The 21,178-nt window shown below is 38.8% G+C and overlaps 1 protein-coding gene across 1 annotated transcript in view; it reads left to right on the top strand.

Annotated features, from left to right (window-relative positions):
- Window positions 1–21,178, top strand: part of AP3S2 (adaptor-related protein complex 3, sigma 2 subunit) — a 56,273-nt gene that overhangs the window by 6,582 nt on the left and 28,513 nt on the right. Inside the window, exon 4 of the mRNA XM_012643761.1 lies at window positions 13,603–13,674. Coding sequence (XP_012499215.1) covers window positions 13,603–13,674 — 72 coding nt within the window. The remainder of the gene's footprint in view (window positions 1–13,602; window positions 13,675–21,178) is intronic.

Below are 21,178 nucleotides of genomic sequence, written 5' to 3'. Positions count from 1 at the left end.
CAAAAAAAGAAAGAAAAAAAGAAAAAAGAACTGACTCCCTAATGGTCTGATAATAGAATTTTTAAAAAAAATCGTTGAAATATGACTGGGCACGGTGGCTCACCACTTGTAATCCCAGTGCTTCGGGAGGCCAAGGCAGGAGGATTGCTTGAGGCTCGGAGGTCAAGACCACCCTGGGTGACATAGGGAGATTCCCCCTACCTCCCCAGTCTCTTCAAAAAAACAAAACAAACAAAAATTAGCTGGATGTAGTGGCCCACACCTGTAATCCCAGCTACTCAGGAGGCTTAAGGTAGAGGATCAGAGGATCACTCAAGCCTAGGAGTCACAGTTGCAGTGAGCAGTGATTGGGCCACTGCACCTTAGCCTGGGTGACAGAGCGAGACCTTGTCTCAAAAAAAGAAAAAAAAGATGTCAAAGTACAATAGAGAATATCTAGTATCTTTTTTTCTCTATCTCTTCTGTGTGTTTGATCCACAAAGATACTAGATATTTTTTTTTAGCCCTAACATTCTTTCTCTATCAGGAATACTGCATACTAGAAGAATTATTCATCGCGTTCAAATAATACTTATCCCAAAAATGCAAGTCAGTTTAACAAAGAAAAATTTTTACAGTCTATTATAGCAGTAAGAAAAACTAATATAATTTTATTGGTGGTTGCTTAGAGAAATAATTATCCTGTATATTACATTAAGTTATTTTTAAAACTTAGAACAAAAAAATCATAGTAGTTAATTGTATTTTATGGGATAAATTGATTAGCATCCAGAAACCCAACTCTAAAAAAGGAAAATGTTACTCAAATATTGCATATTAGTATCCAGTAGCCAATTGAACCAAGAGTTCATGAGATCTAGCTCTTTTTTGGACTCACCTGTTAACAAGCAGTGTGCCCTTAAACAAATTATTTAAGCTTTAAGGGTTTTTGTTTTGCATTTTGTTGCATTTTGGCTCTTCTGTGTGTTTGGATGTTTTTGATCTACAAAGATACTGGATATTCTTTTTAGCCCTAAGATTCTTTCTTTATCGGGAATACTGCATACTAGAAGAATTATTCATTGTGTTCAAATAGTATTTATCCCAAGAATGCAAGTCTGTTTAACAAATAAAAATTTTTACTATTATAGCAGTAAGAAAAACTAATATAATTTTATCAGTGGTTGCTTAGAGAAGTTATTATCCAAATTATATTCCTGATAAATATTCTTAAATTGGAATAAGGAGCATTTATATTTGATTAAAAGTATATATTTATTTAGTGTAAACTCTTTATTTTTTTGAAGAAATGATACATTTTGGCCGGGCGCCGCAGTGGCTCACGCCTATAATCCTAGCTCTCTGAGAGGTTGAGGTGGGAGGATTGCTTGAGCTCAGGAGTTTGAGACCAGCCTGAGCAAGAGAAAGACCCCATCTCTAATAAAAATAGAAAAATTAGCCAGACGTGGTGGTGTAGGCCTGTAATCCTAGCTACTCGGGAGGCCAAGGCAGGAAAATTGCTTGAGCCCGGGATGTTGAGGTTGCTAGGTGAGCTAGGCTGACGCCACAGCACTCTAGCCCAGGTGACAGAGTGAGACTATGTCTCAAAAAAAAAAAAAGAAATTGTACATTTCTGTGGCTCAACATTCAAAAGGCATATCCCTTATCCAAAATGCTTGGGACCAGAAGTATTTTGCATTTCGGACTTTTTCAGATTTTGATATATTTGCATTATACTTATTGCAAATCTGAAAGTTCAAAATTCGAAATGCTCAATGAGCATTTCCTTTGAGCATGATGTTTTAGATTTTTGGGTTTGGGATTCTCATCCTGTACAGTGAAAAATATCCTCCTTTCCCTTTTCCCCCAGTCACCTAGTTTACTTTCCTTGAAGAACCAATTTTAGTTTTAAAACCAAGAGCTAGAGCCAGTGTTATCTCAGGGAAGAAATCTATAGGCATTCATGAAAACAGTGGTATCTCTTATCATTTACTCTGATTTCAACAAACGTTTGTAATGAGTGATACAAAAAGAAATGAGGAAGTAACATAGTCAAGGAAGAGACAGAGATAAGTTATCACTGTAAAGTGGTCTGATTATATACCTAGAAAATATTTTTTAAAAATTTTCAGTAATAGGCCAGGCATGGTAGCTCACACCTGTAATCGTAGCACTTTGGGAGGCCGAGGCAGGAGGACTGCTTGAGACGGGTTCAAGACCAGCCTGAGTAAGAGTGAGACCCTGTCTCTACAAAAAATAGAAAAATTAGCCAGGCATGGTGGTGTGGGCCTGTAGCTGTGGGCCTCCCAGCTATTTTGGAGGCTGAGTCAGGAGGATCGCTGGAGCCCAGGAGTTGAAGGCTACAGTGAGCTATGATGACGCCACTGCACTCTAGCTCAGGCAACAGAGCAAGACCCTATCTCAAAAAAAAAAAAAAAGGCCGGGCGTGGTGGCTCACACCTGTAATCCCAGCACTCTGGGAGGCCGAGGCGGGCGGATTGTTTGAGCTCAGGAGTTCGAGACCAGCTGAGCAAGAGTGAGACTTCATCTCTACTATAAATAGAAAGAAATTAGCCATTTTTATCAGATCAAATATAGTAAGATTTCTGGTTGTGAGACCCTGGTGCTTGACACCAGGTGAAAGAAAATCTCAAACGGTAAGACAATGTAAAGTTGCAGGATACAAAATCAACTTACAAAAAGGAATAACATCTCTATACAATAAAACAAACTTGTCTGAAAAAAAAAAAAAAAAAAAATCTCATTTATAGTAGTGATAAGGGATAGTGTTTGGAAATTAATTAATTAATTATCAATTGCCGAGTATGGAATACTTGGCATTGATTCCAATAAAACTAAAATCTTAAAGGAAAAACATAAAGAAATACTTGGAACAAATGAAGCTATAAGCTTTCCCCTTGTTGGGAAGAGTCAAGCAAAGATAACAGTAGTTCTAGAGATAGTAATCAATACATCAAATGGGAAACCAAGTATAATATCATCAGGCCATCTTCTGTAAAGGCAAATTTATCAGGACAAATGAGTGGTCAAGAAATGCAAAAGTATATTTTGAGGGAAAAAGAGCAGTAATGGGGAACTGGCTTTACTAGGCTTCAGAATATATAATAGTTGCAGATGAACTGATTATCTAGAAAATCCAAATCAACCAGAAACAATTAGAACTAATAATAGAGTTCAGTAAGATGGCTGGATACAAGTTTAACATTTAAAAATTAGTAGCTTTTCCTTAGCAATAATAAATTGGAAATGTAATATTAAAAGCAACCCATTCACAAAAGCAAAAAGGTTCATTATAAGAGACCCAGGAATAAATGTAAAATTGTGAAAAATCTATATGAAGATTTAAAGGTCTGCTAAAAATATGAAAAAAGAAGAAATAAGTGATAACATACTCTTTTCTTGTTGAGAAAACATTAAAATGTCAATACTTCCAGATTATTCTAAAATTACCAAAAACCCAATCAGACTCCTAGTAAGATTATTATTTTTGAAATTATTTTTGTGAAATATATATATAGAAAAATGTACAAAACATGCTTATATGGTTTAAAGATACCAATAAAATGAACACCTATGTACCTGTCACACAGAACATTATTAGTACATTAAAAGCTCGTAAGTGCCTCTCTTCAATTCCACCCCCCTCCCTCATGGCAACCCTTGTAAGACTTTTGGGTTGATGATTCCTATGCTTCTCTTTATAATTTTACCATGTGACATATATCCCTAAATGATATTTTGCTTGGTTTGGAAAAACTGGGTGACAAGCATAAGCTTAGCTGTATAAAGAAAGGGTAATTTGCCACTTTTAGATGAAGGCTCCCAAGAGAAGATAAGCTGAACAGAGTCTCTACATCATGGTCTGGTTTTAGTGAGAGTTTACAAGAGCTCCTTCTGGGGAGGTCAGAGGTCAAGGTCATGTGAGTGAGTTTCAAAAAACCTTCTGCTCACCACTGTTATGGCATTGGGCTTAGGCTGTCTAGTGAGACCGTGGATGCTACATTACATTTTCTGCTTCTGAGCTTGCCACGACCTGCCTTTGTATGTCAAGAGTAGGTCAAAGCAGAATCTTTCAGTGGGGGTTGAATGAGTGTTCTCTGCTGATCCAGACAGCATAGTACCTAGGAGAACAGGCACTGGATACTTTGTTACCATTTTTCTTTTCTTTTTTTGAAACAGTCTTGCTCTGTTGCCCAGGCTAGATTGCAGTCGTGTCACCATAGCTCACTGCAACCTCAAACTTCTGGGCTGGAGCCATCCTCCTGCCTCAGTCTCCCAAATAGTTAGGTCTGCAGGTGTGCACCACCACACGCAGCTACCTTTTTTTTTAAAAATGAATAAGGCTAGTGTAGGTCTTTATACAAGCTGTTGTGCCTATTCACACTCTGCTGAAAACAATGCTTGGGTCAAGAGAATTAATATTTCTAATTATGATGCATGTTGCTAGATAGATATTCAGAAAGTCTATATTAATTTATAATGCCTCCAGTACTTGGAGCTTGTTCATTCCTAGCTCCAACACTGAAACATGTCATTTAAATTTCTATTCAGAAGTACATCACATATGTCTGAATTTTTATTAATCATGCCTGCATTTTCCATGTGTGGGATTACATGTTCTTTTCCATGTCAGCCTTCTGTAATATAATTGAACCACTTGTCCAATGAAGTCTTGATCCTGGTTTATAATATCATATTTCATCTATTCTAAGATGCACATTTTATCACACTTTATTAACTGTAAAATTAGGAGTATATTAGAATAGATGACATCTTACAATTATAATTTACAGCATTTTTTTTATTTGCACATAAAATAATGGTTTGCCTTATAAGCAATGAAAAAGTAATTCTCTGTGTATTTTGAGTTTATTGTAAAATGAACTTATTTTTTCCAAACTAATTTTTTTCTAAACTATGATATTAAATGTAAATAATCCTTTTTACCTCCCCTTGCTGAAGAGACTTTAATGTATGTTGTATAAAGTTTTGAATAAAACCCCAACTCCCTATCACAGTCCGTAAGGCCTGTCCTGATCCGGCTGATTTGCCTCTCTGACCTCACTGTGTAATCTCTCACCCTCGCTGCAGTCTGCTGTTCTTCAAACACAGGTACCTTTTGCCTTAGGGCCTTTACACTTGTTTGGTCCCCAGGAATGCTCTGTCTAGGTGCCTTCGCTCTTGAGCTCTTCAGATAGCTGACTTCTTTTCAGTCTCTGCTCAAATGTTCATCCTCAGAAGGACTTTCCTGGCACTGTGTCTGAAGTAACTCCCTGTCACATCGTCCTGTTTACTTCCTTCAGGGCACTTATGACAACAGAAAAGATCTTGTTTATTTGCCTTCTTGTTCTTCACACACCCAGAATATAAGCTGGATGAGAGCATGACTTGTTCACTGTGACGTCCCCAGAGTAGAATGATATGTGCCTAGCAGGTAGTAATCACTCACCAAACATTGGTTCAATAAACATTTAGTATATAGTTGAATTTAGTTTTTATTCTTCGTTTTGTTCCACTGAGTTACTTTTTTCTTTGTGCTTTAATTTCACACTGTTGTATTAATATAGGTCCACATACCTAGTAAGGCCAGTTATACCTCTTGGGTGCAGTTCTTTTCCAATATATTCTCTGATACTTATAGCCATTTGTTCATCTTGATATATATATTCCTGAACAATTGTAAAGGTCCCAAAAGTCCCTGTTGGATTTATAATTAGAAATGAATTAAAAGTAGCATTTCCTCCATTTATTCATTTCTTCTTTCAAATCTTACATTAAAATTTTATTGTTTTTATTCACAAAAGATCCTAATATCTCATGGTTTTTCTGAATTTTTAGGATATTAAGGATATTACACTTTTATTTATCATCATATTCACAAATATTTCTTTACCATTACATAACCTTCATTTTAATTCTTAATTTGTTAATTTATACTGTTCATTATTTGCATTTCAGTATAGTTGAAACTATCCGCTTTATGATTATCTCCTCTACTTCTTCATTAGTCTTAAGTATATCGTCCTGTCACTGTTGGGACAGAATTTTAAACCATTTGTTTCCAATTTTAAAAATGTATACAAATCAGATTTATGATGATATATGCTGAAATATGGAACTGAGTTACTTTTTATCCATATCATTATCCAGTTTCTCCAATAATAGTTGTAAATTATCCAGTCTCCCATTATTTTGCTACTCTAAGTTTAACTTAAATTTCTGTATAAATTTAAGCTTATTTCTGAAATTTCAAATATTTAGTTTTGGATTTTAAAAATAACACAAGTAGTACATGAATACATTCTTGCTACAAAAGATTGAAACAGTAAGTTTATTAAGTGGAATAGGAGAGTCCTCCCCCTTAGCATTCATCCTTTCTGTCTCATAGACCACTCCTCTTTATAGACGTAACCACTAGTAAAGTCTTCTAATGTGTGTATACACACACACACGTCATATATATCACTTAATTTTTTAAATAGAAAGTAATCACACTACATACATAGTTCTACAATTTGCTTTTTTATCGCTTAATAATAAGTCTTGGAGCCTTTTCCACATGCATACATTCTTTTTAATGGTGTATGGTTTTCCATAATACAGCTATATCATCATCTTTGATTCAATATCCATCCTACTTGTGGGCATCTATAATTGGTTTTACCCAATTTCTTGCTGTTGCAAACAATGCTTCAATAACATCCTTTCACATACATCTATATGCACGTATGTTAATTTCCTTAGGATAGACTCCTAAAATTGGAATTGCTGCCTTAAAAAGGGTGTGTGCTTTTTAAATTGATGGATTTTGCCAAATTGCCTCCCAAAAAAGGCTTTGGTTTTGATAATGCTACTAATGGAGTATAAGAATGTGCCTATTTCCCTATAACCTCACTGACTTTTGAATATGAAGAATATTTTCATGTTTGCCAATCTGATGGGTAAAAAAATGGAGATTGATTGTTTTCTCTAGAGCTGCCCTGAATATTAATGGGCTGCATATAGTTTCGTGTTTACTGGCCATTGGTAGTTGGAAATGTCTAACCACAGCATTTGTCCACTTGTGTAATGACTCATTCGTTTTAATCATTTGTTAGTGTTGAGTTTTTTCCCAACTTTATGGGTATTAATCCTTTTTTTGTAATATTTATTGCAAATATTTTCTCCTAGTCCATTGGTCTAGGAGACCAATGCATCTGCTGATCTTTTTCCTTATAGCTCCCAAGGTATATAAATGTTCTCCATAGGTTTGCCATTGCTTGTTTGTCTGTTTGTGTGAGAAAACCATTTTTACTATCATCATCACCCAGCTTATTTGTGTTGGATTATATACCAAATGGCCAGAATTCTAAAGAACATCTATATAATGTTTCTTTCATGTTTCAAGAGATGAAAGTAACTGTATGAGGTTAAATACAAAAGTACACAAGATAACAGAAACAAAAAATCCATATATGAAATTTTTATCCTTCCTGCAGTTTTTATATGTCTGCAAAGTAGAATTCATGAACTAAAAAATATTATCTTTCTGTAGTCCTTTGAAGTTTAATGGAAGTCAGTTTAATGTGATTATACCACTATCCCCTGTATCACTGATCACATATTTATGGGAAAATCTTATTTTTCAATAAGTTAAAAAGTTAGGCCAGACACGGTGGCTCACGCCTGTAATCATAGCACTCTGGGAGGCCAAGGCAGGAGGATCACTTGAGTTCAGGAGTTTAAAACCAGCCTGAGCAAAAGCAAGACCCCTTCTTTACTAAAAATAGAAAAATTAGCCGGGTGTCGTGGCATGCGCCTGTAGCCAGCAGCTACTCAGGAGGCTAAGGCAGGAGGATCTCTTAAGCCCAGGAGTTTGAGGCAGTTGTGAGCTATGATGATGCCACTGCGCTCTACCCAGGGCAGTAGAGTGAGACTCTGTCTCAGAAAAATAAAAATTAATTAATTAAAATCAAGGCAAATGAATATAGAGTTTTACAAGTTTTACAAGATGAAAAGAGTTATGGACATGGATGGTGGTGATGGTTGTACAACATTATGAGTGTATTGAATTCCACTGAATCATGCACTTAAAAATGGTTAAGATGGTAAATCTTACATTATGTGAATTTTACCGTAATAAAAATATTGAGAGGAAAAAGTCAGTGTAACACCCATACAAGCTAGAACATTAGCTATTTGATGAACAAGGACCTGACATTGGAACAAGAAGTCCGTAAGGTCCCAAACTTCAAAAGTATGATCTTTTTAAAACTGCATCCATTTCTCACATTGAAGATGTAAAACCCAATTGTACTCTTCTTTGTGTGTGAGTTTGTGGTCTTGCCATTTCATACTGAACATGTAGATTTCTAAATACAGTACTTCTTCCTGTTTTTTCAAAGTCTTGAATAACTTTGTTTATCAACTGACCTACATCCAGCTTCATCTTCACTCTTTTTTTTTTTTTTTTGAGACAGAGTCTCACACTGTCACCCCAGCTGGAGTACAGTGGAGTCATCATAGCTCACTGCAGCCTCAAACTCCTGGGCTCAAGCGATCCTCCTGCCTCAGCTTCCTGAGTAGCTGGGACTACAGGTGCACGCCACAATGCCCAGCTAATTTTTCTGCCTTTTTCCTAGTAGAAATGGGGTCTTGCTCTTACTCAGGCTGGTCTCAAACTCCTGAACTCAAGCAATCCTCCCACCTGAACCTCCCAGAGTGCGAGGATTACAGGTGTGAGCCACTGTGGCCAGCCCATCTTCGCTCTTAAGACCCATTAATTTCTTATATATGACATTTTGGTCCTTGTTTTTACTTTATCATATTTCAGCACACTGAAATATGGATGTGCACTGTCTTTCTTGCCTTGCCTTGTTTTCTCTTGTATGCAGATTTCCAGCCGTTGTGTCATAATAGTTAGGCGCAGCTACTAATGATCTCTGTCAAAGCTGTAGGTTGCAGGGCTCCCATTTGAGCTGCCATAGGTATCTGAGAAGTTAATTGCATTCCGGATGCCAAAAGGGCAACAACACTGATAACAGAAACTCTAGTAACTGCAGCTATTTCTTATTTTTTTCCCCAACCATTTCTTTTTTCTTGCTGTTGTAATTTCTTTGCCCCTTCCAATCTCCTAGCTAAAGCTTCCCATGCATCCATTGCTCTCAAGGGAGGTAGACTGGAAATCTGGCTTAAACTTCTACTCAGTCTTAGTTTTTCAATGCTCGTCTTTCTACCTCGACTTCTACTCCTTGTACTACTCCTTCTTCTGACCTACGTCTTGATCTTGTTTTTGTTTTTGTTTTTCTCCTATTTTTAGTAGAAATAGGGTCTCGCCTTTGCTCAGGCTGGTCTTGGACTCCTGACCTTAAGCAATCCTCCCGCTTCGGCCTCCCAGAGTGTTAGGATTACAGGTGTGAGCCACTGTGCGCGGCCCAAGTGTCTTGATCTTGAATGGAAGCAAGATCTGATCTGCGGTTTTCTTTTCCTGTTTCAAGGTTATGATTTTTTCTTCTCTGCTTCTAGATTTAGACATCTTCTGCTCCCTGGTTCTACTGTGATGATGCCTTTCACGAGACCTTTATCTGTATCTTGAGTGACTTCTGCTTCTTGATGTCTTTCATTCTTTGCATTTGTGTCTGTCCTCACCATTTTCAGATGAATCTCATCTCTCTCTTCCTTTATCAGAAGAATGTTGTCATTATATTCCGCAGACATACATTTCTTGGAGGATTTGTTTGTAGATTCATATTCTTACCTTATCATGAAGAAGGCTTGTTATTATATTTTCCCATCTGAGTCTGCAGTGTCTTTGGTTCGTTCTCTGCCCATTAGCGTGTTCTTTGCTTCTGCTCCAGCTCCCGTGTTTTTGTCCTTCATTATCTGACTTCTGTTTTCTTTCTCTTGACCTTGATCGAAATCTTGAATAACAATGTTTTAAGGCTTTAGGAAAAACAGATATATGTGACTGTTCTCTTTTCTTGCCTCTATCCAGAGATGTCCTTTCTGGGCTAGCCCATCGTGTTCTGTATCACTGGCCTGTCTGAGAACCCTGTCTTAATTTCGTTAACCATCTTTAATGAAAACAGCCCCTTGGCTTAGTGCTGGTACGAAATACGCCCCACCTGTCCTCACATGCGCTGTGGGTGCATGGTACGGAGTCCAGCCCACTAGGGTGGAGCCTCCACTTGCCGCTTTTAACAGTAGCAGTTGCCACATGCCGACTAAATTACTCCTTTCAGAGACCTGGATGGCACCCAGGGGATCTGCCATTGCTTTTTTAGTTTCTTTTTTCCTACATTTAGCTCATTAATATCTGTAATTTTGTTAGGTCTGCACTGAGATAGGTAACTTTATTTTTTCCCCAAAGGATAACTGTTTGTCCCAACATTATTTATCAATTAGTTCATCTTTTCCTCACCAACTTAAAATACCACCTTTATCAAAAATTGCATTTCCTTATAAACATATGTTTCAGTAATTTATATTCTGCCCCACTGCTCCATATTTTTATTTCAATCTTAGTATTATGCTATTTTAATTACGAAAGCTTTGCAATAAATTCTGATACCTAGAAAGGCAAGTCATTCTTTATTATCACTGTTTTTCCAAATTTTCTTGGCAGAGTATTCTTTCACATTTTATATTCTGTAAGAACTTTAGACTTTGTCAAATTTCTTTTTAAAGATCCTACTGGGGACTTCCATACTTCTAAATACATTTTCTTCCTTTAAAACTACAGAAAGTGAATTTTTAAAAAAATACAGACACACACAAAGACAGAGAGAACAGGTGAAGAGACAATAGTAACAAAATTTTTGAAAGCAAGAAGGAATATGAATGCCTGGTAATTGGCTTGGCAAGCCCAAGGAAGCTGTATCCCAGTCCAGCACTAGAGAAGGCTGACAGCCACATTGATACACGCCACAGAACTCTCAAAGGCACGGAGCCGGCAGCAGAGAGTCTCCCTTGGGTGGAATGTGAACAGACAGGGAAAGCTGTCTGAGAACCAGTTAGATCCCTGAGTCCTTTTCCCAATGCCAGTTCTCTGAGTATTATGCTTTCCCCAGCACAAGACTAGAGGTATAGTCTGCAGAGGGTGAAAGAAAACGTCTCTGGGGCCGGGCGCGGTGGCTCACGCCTGTAATCCTAGCACTCTGGGAGGCCGAGGCGGGTGGATCGCTCAAGGTCAGTAGTTCGAGACCAGCCTGAGCAAGAGCGAGACCCCGTCTCTACTAAAAATAGAAGGAAATGATCTGGACAACTAAAAAAATATATATATAGAAAAAATTAGCCGGGCATGGTGGCGCATGCCTGTAGTCCCCTACTCGGGAGGCTGAGGCAGAAGGATCGCTTGAGCCCAGGAGTTTGAGGTTGCTGTGAGCTAGGCTGACGCCACAGCACTCACTCTAGCCTGGGCAGCAAAGCGAGACTGTGTCTCAAAAAAAAAAAATGTCTCTGGCTTGAGGGACACGAGGCATAATTAATAGTGCAAGCCAGGGGGATTAAATGAAGGTTTGCATTCTGACTGCTAAGTACTAACTTTGCAGCCCTTTTCCCCTCTCAGCTCCCTCATTTCTGGAAGCCGGTCTTTTATTCTCCAAGCAGGAGATTGTGATATTTCACTGGGGAATCTGACCAATCTAAGGGGAAAGAAATTTTACAGACTGGTGGCAGGGGATGGGGGATAGTGGGCAGTAAGTAGCCATGATCATAGAGCTTCCAATCACTGTTTCATTGTTATGAATGAAAAACCAACGATTATCAGACATCTGAGGAAAACCCCTAATGTGAAAGAAAGAGACAAAATAAACAAACAATAAAAAGCAGCTTGGAAAAAATGGACACCATACAAAGAAAGGAAAACAGTAAAAGAACAAACAAAAAATCCTATTCTTAAGCTACAGAGAAATAAGACAACACTCACAGAACAAAATAATTTCTTGGAAATAAAAAACCTGAGAGAAAGGAAACAAACAAAATCCCACCTGAAGAGTGAGACCCTGTCAATAAAAAAAAAAAAAGGAAAAGAAATAAAAAGCACCTCAATTTGCATATTGGAAGATCAAGTTAAGTGACTCTCCCAGAGTGGGCAGAGAAAATGGGAGCGAAAATAAAGAAAATAAGAGGTTCACTACTCGAATATAAGCAGCTTCAGAAAGATTGATTAGGAATGTGGAAGGGAAGAAATTCTCAACAAAATAATTTGAAAAAATTTCCCAGAACTGAGGGACTTGGGCCACAGGAGTATAAGCGCTCACCACATACCCAGCCCAGCGATTAAAAATAGACCCATATTTAACTATGTTATCCTTACAGTGAAATATTCTCCGCTGTTAAAAATGTAAAGATTTCTGATTAGCACTGTTACGAAATTATTGTATGTTTTTTGGCATATGTTTCTATGTATTTCTGTAAGATAGGGATCTGAGAGTAGAACTGCTGAGTCGTAAAGCTTTAATACATACTGTCAAATATAATGGTTTTCCAAACTGGTTGGTGTCTAACAGAATACCATGCACTGGTTACCAATCCCAGGGGAGGAATCCAAACACTTCTGCCCATGACATCTTGGTATCAGAGCCACCACGGAAAACACAAGGTGGCAGTCAAGCACTGACTGGAACGATGATTTACTTACGTAGAGAAGAGACAGAAGAAGATCCATCCCAATAATGTACGTCGGTTCCTCATGGATAGTACATCTGTTTCCCCCACAACTGCCACAGGGCAGTTTGCCTATGCACACCCATCTTGTTCCACAGGGGAAGGGTGTGCCCAGTTCCTGTCATTTGTGGTCCTCAAGTAAGACCTGTTTTTGTGTAGCACTGAACAACTGATGACATTGTGACAATGAGATCATTGAAATGAGGTCATTCTCTGAGGGAGAAATCAAGAAGTTAGCTGGATGTGGTGGTGCACGTCTGTAGTTCCAGCTGCTGGGGAGGCTGAGCTGGGAGGATCACTTGAGGCCAGGAGTTTGAGGCTGCAGTTCCCTATAATTGTGCCTGTGAATAGCCATTGCTTTCCAGTCTGGACAACATAGCACGACCCCTGTCTCTTAAAAAGTTAAGGACAGATATCTAGATGGTAGTTATGTGGTATGTTCATTCTGAAAATTCATTAAGCTGTGCTGTTACTGTTTATACACTTTTCTGTTTTATTAAAAAGTTAAAAAGTTCTAAGTGTGTAAATTAAGTTGATTCATGGAAAGGTGTTTTGAAGTTAATGTTAACTGAAATTAACAAGACAAAACTGTTAACATTAATAATGAAAATTTTTTGTATCTGTTTACATTGTGACTTGGATAAAGGACATAATATTGTAAGTAGTTGTATTTTGTTAATATTTTATGTAAATTAGCATCTTATAAAGGGGGAAAGGGCCACATGTGTCTGCTGGTTGTGTTGCTATACTAAACACAAGGTTTTCCTGTCCTAGATTGTCCCTTCTGAATTGGGATGAGTAGGGTGATTAGCTAATGCTGGGATAAAAGGTAGGGCTTTGTGGGGGTCAGTTACCACAAGGTAAATAGTGTCATGACTGCCCCTTTACCTTCAAATGTGAACTGATGAACTGTGAATATGTTCCTATTTCTCTTATCTATTTCTCCTTGTTTCCTAGGTTTTTGTGGAGACTCTGGATAAGTGTTTTGAAAATGTGTGTGAATTGGATTTGATCTTCCATATGGATAAGGTACATTCTCTCCCAAACCAGGGTTACTGGAAAACTAAGAACCTACGGCATCTCTAGCCACCTCCACACCTTCATGTTCTTTCTTTTGTTTTTTTACTGTGAGGTAGTCCTACAACCTATTTTATTTAATAATTTAAGTTTAATAGTTTGTTTTTTTTTTTTCCCGCTAAGATCTATTAACAGTTTTAACATGCATAAGATTAATATGGGGCCTATATCATGGTTCATCTATTTACAGACAGATGTCTTGGTATAAGACAGTGATATCACTGGCTACCTGACCAAAGGTGAGATAAATAGTTCTATGTTGATTATACAATTAGTTTCCTAGGCGTACGCCAGTGTCAGTGAAGCTTCGAAATAATCGTAACACAGGGACTTTGACATAGCTAGTAAAATTTATATAAATATCTTTCCTAAAGAATAATACAGTGACTAAGACATCTGTAACGTAATTCGAGGCCAGGCGATACTCTGTAGGAAAGCAGACTATCAGAGGCAGAATTAAAGTAGTCCCAAGTCCACGTTCTCAGATTTGTTTTGCTAGCATAACTATGACATGGCCTGTGTCTTCATACAGTATCAAACATGGGAGCTAGCAAGCAAGGATATAGGAACTGCCGTATTTATTTTATGCAACTGGGCACATGCTGTCCCCACTGCTATTTACGGGGGAGGTTGGTGTATCCTAAGTTTACCTGGACCTGGTTTTTCCTCAACTGATGATTCACTATGATCCATGGCCTTTGGAGGGAGATAGGATTTTAAAGAACTACTACTAATTACTGAGCCATGATCCTTTATTAGTCGGTTTTCATCATGACGAGGCAGGAGATTTTAGATCTGTTGTTGATAGCATTGCCGTCTAGAGGACTTTCTTGTTGTTTTCGGGTAGGATCTTCAGTCTCAGTTCACTACCAAGGTTTGCAGATGCCCCTTTACAGGCTCATGCAGTGAGAGCTTTCTGAAGTTTGGACGTTGGAATGAAGCAAAGTTTTGTCACTCAGCATCTGGCTTGACTCTGTGGCTCCGTCGGCAGCCTAGTGCAGGAGAATTATGGAACCCCATTCCTTCTTTAGATACTTGACTTGGGACTCCTTGGCAGCCTCACAAGCCTTCCAGTGCTCACTAATGCTGTTGAGTCACCCTCCCTTTCATGTGAGAGGATCTTAGAAACTTCAGAGATCGCTTAGCACCCTGTCTTTGCAAGCACTTAGAGATGTTTTATGCTTGTCAGTTGTTAAGGGTGCTGCTGTCTTGTAATTTCTCTCAAGGATAGCCATAGTTCAAGTCTAGTTCCCTTTTGTACTTAGTGGGGAAAGAGAGTAGTATTAGTTCTATTGAAGAAACTTGAAAACAGGAAGGGAATGGAGGCCTTATAGGCCTTATTGTTATTATTAAATTTAATTAATTAATTAATTTTTATTTTTATTTTTTTTGAGACAGAGTCTTGCTCTGTTGATATGAGTGAGAATAATCCTACCCTTGGAACCCTGTCTCTAGGAGGGTGGGGCCTCCACAGGGCTTTAAGGCTTCCATTCATTCATTCAACAATTTTTTTTTTTTTGAGGCAGGATCTCACTCTGTCACCCTGGCTAGAGTGCAGTGGCATCATCATAGCTCAATGTAACCTCAAACTCCTGGGCTCAAGTGATCCTCCTGCTTCAGCCTCCTGAGTAGCTGGGACTATAGGCATGTGCCACCATGCCCAGCTAATTTTAGTAGAGACCAGGTCTTGCTTTTGCTCAGGCTGGTCTTGAACTCCTGGCGTCAAGCGATCCTACCACCTCAGCCTCCCGGAGTGCTGGGATTATGGGCATGAGCCACCGTGCCTGGTCCGTTACTATTTTAAAACACTTTTTTTATTGTGAAATATAAGTTGTTACTTTTGGAGTTTCCACGTGGTATGCAAAGTGGGTTCCTTCGCAGTTTCCACCTGCTTACCAGGCTGGAGACACATTTCTCAACATCTCAGAGCATAGATTCAGACACATACTTTACTGGGAATAGGGGAATTTTCCAAGCAAGAGAAGAAAAGGCACAGATCCCTTATCCTCCCATTGTCCTCACGGAGGGTGTGTCAAGGCGGATCTCTGCTGGAGTAAACTCCTGCTTGCTCCCCTCCCCCAGTGCTCTCTTTTTGTCCTGCAACTGTGAGAGAATCCTTACCAATAAAGAGAAACACAAAGTGCTTGGACACCAGCAAGTCTGTATTTGAGTGCCAGCTGTTTATAGAAGTTGTCTGGAAATGCCTGCTGCCCAACACCTGATAACTTGGGGGCCTGTGGGATGATACAACTGGAAGAGACAGTTAGGTCCTGTAGGAAGTTGTGTTTGGGTACAGCCCTTCTCACTAGGAGAAGGGGGAGCCCCCCTCCCAGTTCAAGCTAGTTCATTGTCTAAGTAACCCAGAGTATACTTCCAAGGTGACTTTCGGAATCATAACGTACATTGTTTTGTGTCTTACCTTCTTTGCTTGGTATTATTGTAAGAATCATCCATTTTTGTGCATGTAGCCTTAGGTTGTCTGATTTCATTGCTGCATAACATTCTATTATATGAATGTACCAGAATTTATTTATCCATTCCGTGACTAATGGATTTGGATTGTTTTGAATTTGGGGCCATTATGAAACACACTGCCATGAATATTCTTGAAAATGTATGCTATTGTACATTTTTGTACATTTCTCTTGGAACATCTGTTTCTCTTAGTAGTAGAGTTGTTAGGTCACAGATGGACCCTCTAGGAAAGAGAAGAAGGGGAAGCCTTCCTTTATGGTTAGAGTTTTTCAGATCCAAGAAATCCTTTCTTTCCCTGAGGTTATGAAGATATTATTCTATATTATCTTTTAAAAGCTTTAAGTCTGTGACTCACCTGGAGTATATTTTTACATGGTATGGTCCAGTTTCACTTTTTCCCCAGTATAGATACCCAAGGTTTCTAGCACCATTGATTGCAAAGATCTTTTCCCTACTGTTCTTTAGCACCACCTTTGTCATAAATTAAGAATCCATGGGTCTATTTCTATACTCTGTCCTCTTTTTCTTTTTTTTTTTTTTTTGAGACAGAGTCTCACTCTCTTGCCTGGGGTGAGTGCCGTGGCGTCAGCCTAACTCACAGCAACCTCAAACTCCTGGGCTCGAGCAATCCTACTGTCTCAGTCTCCCGGGTAGCTGGGACCACAGGCACACGCCACCATGCCTGGCTAATTTTTTCTACATATATTTTTAGCTGTCCAATTAATTTCTTTCCATTTTTTTTCGGTAGAGACGGGGTCTCGCTCTTGCTCAGGCTGGTCTCGAACTCCTGAGCTCAGAACGATCCGCCCGCCCCGGCCTCCCAGAGTGCTAGGATTACAGGCGTGAGCCACCGCGCCCGGCCTCTGTCCTCTTTTTCTAGTCCTCCACACCGCACTGTCTTAATTATGATAGTATTTTTTTTTCCCTTTTTTTTTTTTTTTTTTAGAGACAGGGTCTTGCTCCCCCCACCGTCAGCCTTCTGTGTAGCTAGGACTACACAGGTGTGTGTGACCACGCCTCCTAATTTTAAAAATTTTTTTTGTAGAGGTGGAGTCTGACTGTGTTATCCAGGCTGTTCTCAAATTCCTAGTCTCAAGGTACTCTCCAGCCTCAGCCTCCCAAAGTGCTAGGATTACAGGTGTGAGCCACTGCACCCAGCCATACGATAATTTCTTAAGAAGTTTTATAACTGTTGGAGAGAAAATCCACCCACTTTCTTCTTCTTTAAGAGTAGCTTCGTTGTTCTTGGTCCTTTCTATTTTAGTACACAATTTAGAGTCAGCTTAAAAATTACTCACACCATACACACACAAGTCTGTTGAGATTTTGATTGGAATTTCATCAAATCTATAGAACATCTGAGGAGAATTTATATTTTTACAATATCTAGTTTTATCCATAGTATGGTATATCTCTCCATTTCTTTAGGTCTTCTTTGAGATTTCTCAATGAACATTTAATTTTTTATAATTTTTTCCCATAGAGATTTTACATATATTTGTTTATTGCTACTATATAGAAATCGTTTTATTTTTATATGTTGATGTTAAAACCAGAGATTGTATTAAACTCTTGTTAATTCTGATATTCTATCTGTCAACGTTTTCCTCATTTCTTTCTAACTCTGGTACCTTTTATGTCTTTTTCTTGCCTTACTCTGCTGACAAGGACCTCCAGTGTTGCATTCAATAGAAGTGGTGACAGTGGGCATCTGGTCTTGTTCCTGGTTTCAAAGGGAGCTTTCATCCTGTCACAATGAAGTAAAATATTTGCTGTAGGTTTTTTGGTAAATATTCTTTATGAGATTAAGGAAGTTCCTTCCTTTCTTTTCCTAGCGGCTAAAGGTTTTTAATCATGAAAGGACGTTAAAAGGTATCAAAAGCTTTTTTTCCATCTCCTGAGGTAATCATGATTTTTTTTTTTTGCTTCTTCTTTTTATTTTTGTTTTTTGGCATCTGTGAGGAAGCCTGCTAGAGGAGTAAAATAGTTCCAGTTCTAGCTATTTTATTGCATGTGCCTTTTAAAAGGAAATAAAAGACCATAAAAATGCTGCTCTTTCTCATATGTCTTACCTTCCAATAAGTTCCATAAAGTATTTTACTACCGTTGCAAATTTCTCTTACATTTATAAAACTGTTTCTTGTTCACATGGTGTTAAGGAAATGACTGGTTCGTACCTCCTGAGGTTTTTGACAAGCAGTGATGCAAGGAGTTAGAATCCTACCCTACTCATCTTTAAAATGTCTCGAGATAGTTGGAACATACGCTTCTGGGTGGGTCTGAGCCTGAGAAAACCTTACAATATGGAATTTACAATCTCTGCTGTGTATAGGCTGCTGAGATGGGAAAATGCTGAGGGTTCAAAATTGAACTGGTGAGCACTAAGATGGAAAGATCATAAATAGCAATAATGAATTATATTTGTCAGATATCCCTCTGGGAACAGAGCTTGTGATAGATAACAAAGCTCATTAATGCCCTCCACACCCTCGTGACGCTGAAGCAGGTGTCCTGATTGCTAGTCTTCAGGAATGGAGGGAAGAATGAGGTCGGACACAAATTTTTGTGTGTTTTTGATAACGAAGGAGGAGCTGTTTTGGTCTGGAAGAATAAGACATATTGTTTGAGTTTTGTTCTTGTGAAAGGTGCCTGTTAAGATAGCTGACCATCCCTGGCTACCTCTGTTTCTCTGGATGTGCGTAAGAGAGAACAAGGGAGCCAAGGCCAGCCTGTGTCCCATTACATCCCTACCCCTTCTCTGTTGATGCTTGATAGGTAAGAATTTTGTGGCAGAATTTTTTTTTTTGGCTTCAGCAATAAGGAAATTTATTATCTAACATACACAAAGGGCAACTCTAGGTCAGAGTTAAAGGGTGATTGAGACAACAGTTTAATAATGTCTTCAAAGGCCCAGATACAATAGTCTTCCTTTATCTGCAGTTTCCCTTTCTGCAGTTTCAGTTACCCACAGTCAACTGCGGTCCAAAATATTAAATGGAAAATGCCAGACATAAGCAATTCTTAAGTTTTAAATTGTGTGCTCTTCTGAGTAATGTGACGAAATGTTACGCTGTCCCCCTCTGGGACGAGAATCATCCCCTTGTCCCGTGTGTCCACGCTATACACACGCGTTAGTCACTGAGGAGCCGTCTCAGTTATCGGGTCTACCGTTGTGGTATCACAGTGCTCGTGTTCAAGTAACCTTTTTTTACTTCTTAATGGCCCCTAAATGCAAGAATAGTGATGCTGGCATATTGTTTTACTCTTTTTTTTTTTTGAAACAGAGTCTCACTCTGTTGCCTGGGCTAGAGTGCCCTGGCGACAGCCTAGCTCACAGCAACCTCAAGCTCCTGGGCTCAAGCGATCCTCCTGCTTCAGCCTTCTAAGTAGCTGGGACTGCAGTCACTCTCCACCATGGCTGGCTTATTTTTTTGTTTCTATTTTTAATTGCCTGGCTAATTTTTTCTATTTTTAGTAGAGACCGAGTCTTGCTCTTGCTCAGGCTGGTCTCAAACTTCTGAGCTCAAGGGATCCTCCTGCCGCGGCCTTCCAGAGTGCTAGGATTACAGGCATGAGCCACCATGCCTGGCTGATGCTGGCATATTGTTATAAGTGTTCTATTGTATTAGTAGTTATTAATCTCTTACTGTGCCTAATTTCTAAATTAAATTTATCTTAAGTATGTATATAAAGGAAGAAATATAGTATATAATAGGTTTGGTACCATCTGCAGTTTCAGATATTCACTGGGGGTCTTAGAATGTGTCCTCCACAGATAAGGGAGTATTACTGTCTTTTCCATCTGTTATCTTCAATTCTTAGTGTTGGCTGCATAATATTTTTCAGAGGTCAGGATCTTATTCCTTCAGAACAACTGATGGAGACCAGCAATAATGATTTCTTAAATTTTTAAGATCGCCATAGTTTGTTTAAAAAAAGAAAAGAAAAAGAAAAGTGAAGATTGCTGCAAACTACACTTAATATATGCTACGATACACATTCTCACATTCCTTACTTGACTTTGCACTGCTTTAGTGCACGATCTCATTGATCGCCTGCTGCCTGAAAGTACAGAGAACCTCTTTGGTATGTTTATTCATTCCTTATTACTGGTTAAGGAAATTAGGATAATAGTGTACACAAAACAGCAAAATTTGACTTTTAGAACTATCTGTTTGATATCCAGCCTTTTCAATAAAACCTAGTATTTGTCAAAGTTATAGCAGTAAGTGAAGCTTATTATCACTGTTATTACTTGGAGGTGTTGCAGATAAAATAAATTGTATATTGCTTTGGTTGCTGATTTGTAGGTGACCTAAAAAGGCTGGGATTGAGATTTGATTCTACTGTTCTTGCTATTATCCCTTGTATTGCAGAAGTGGATTGTCTACTCTGAGATAAGAAGCAGAATTTCTTGATCCCTAACTGAGAACCCTTTGCCAGGCTTAATTTTTGTGTCAATCAAGGTAGGCTAGATAGATAATACATTACTCCACAATCCCAATCGCTTATAACAACAAGGTGTATTGCTTACTTATGTGATGTGGCCATTGTGTTCTCTCTCTCACTGTAGTTACTCAGGGCTCCAGGCTGATGGAAATCCTCCTCAACATGTGCTTCTACTTGTGTACTTGTGTATTGGCTCTTAAAGTGACACATCCCATTAAACTCACATTTTGGTGGTCAAAATAAGTCACATGCCCATACCTGAGGGCCTAGGGAAGTACAATCCTACCATGTGCCTAGGAGGGAGCAGGATCTGAATTAGTTTTTTGTTTGTTTATTTTGAGACAGAGTCTCACTCTGTTGCCCAGGCTGGAGTGCCATGGTGTCAGTCTAGCTCACAGCAACCTCAGGCTCCTGGGCTCAAGCGATCCTACCGCCTCAGCCTCCCAAGTGGCTGGGACTACAGGCATGCGCCACCATGCCCGGCTAATTTTTAATAGCCTCCCAAGTGGCTGGGACTACAGGCATGCGCCAC

The sequence above is a fragment of the Propithecus coquereli genome, unplaced genomic scaffold, assembly GCF_000956105.1.
Source record: "Propithecus coquereli isolate 6110/MARCELLA unplaced genomic scaffold, Pcoq_1.0 Scaffold20, whole genome shotgun sequence".
NCBI lineage: Eukaryota > Metazoa > Chordata > Mammalia > Primates > Indriidae > Propithecus > Propithecus coquereli.
The sequence above is the reverse complement of the archived record's forward strand: the minus strand, read 5'-3'. Positions and strand labels throughout refer to the sequence as shown.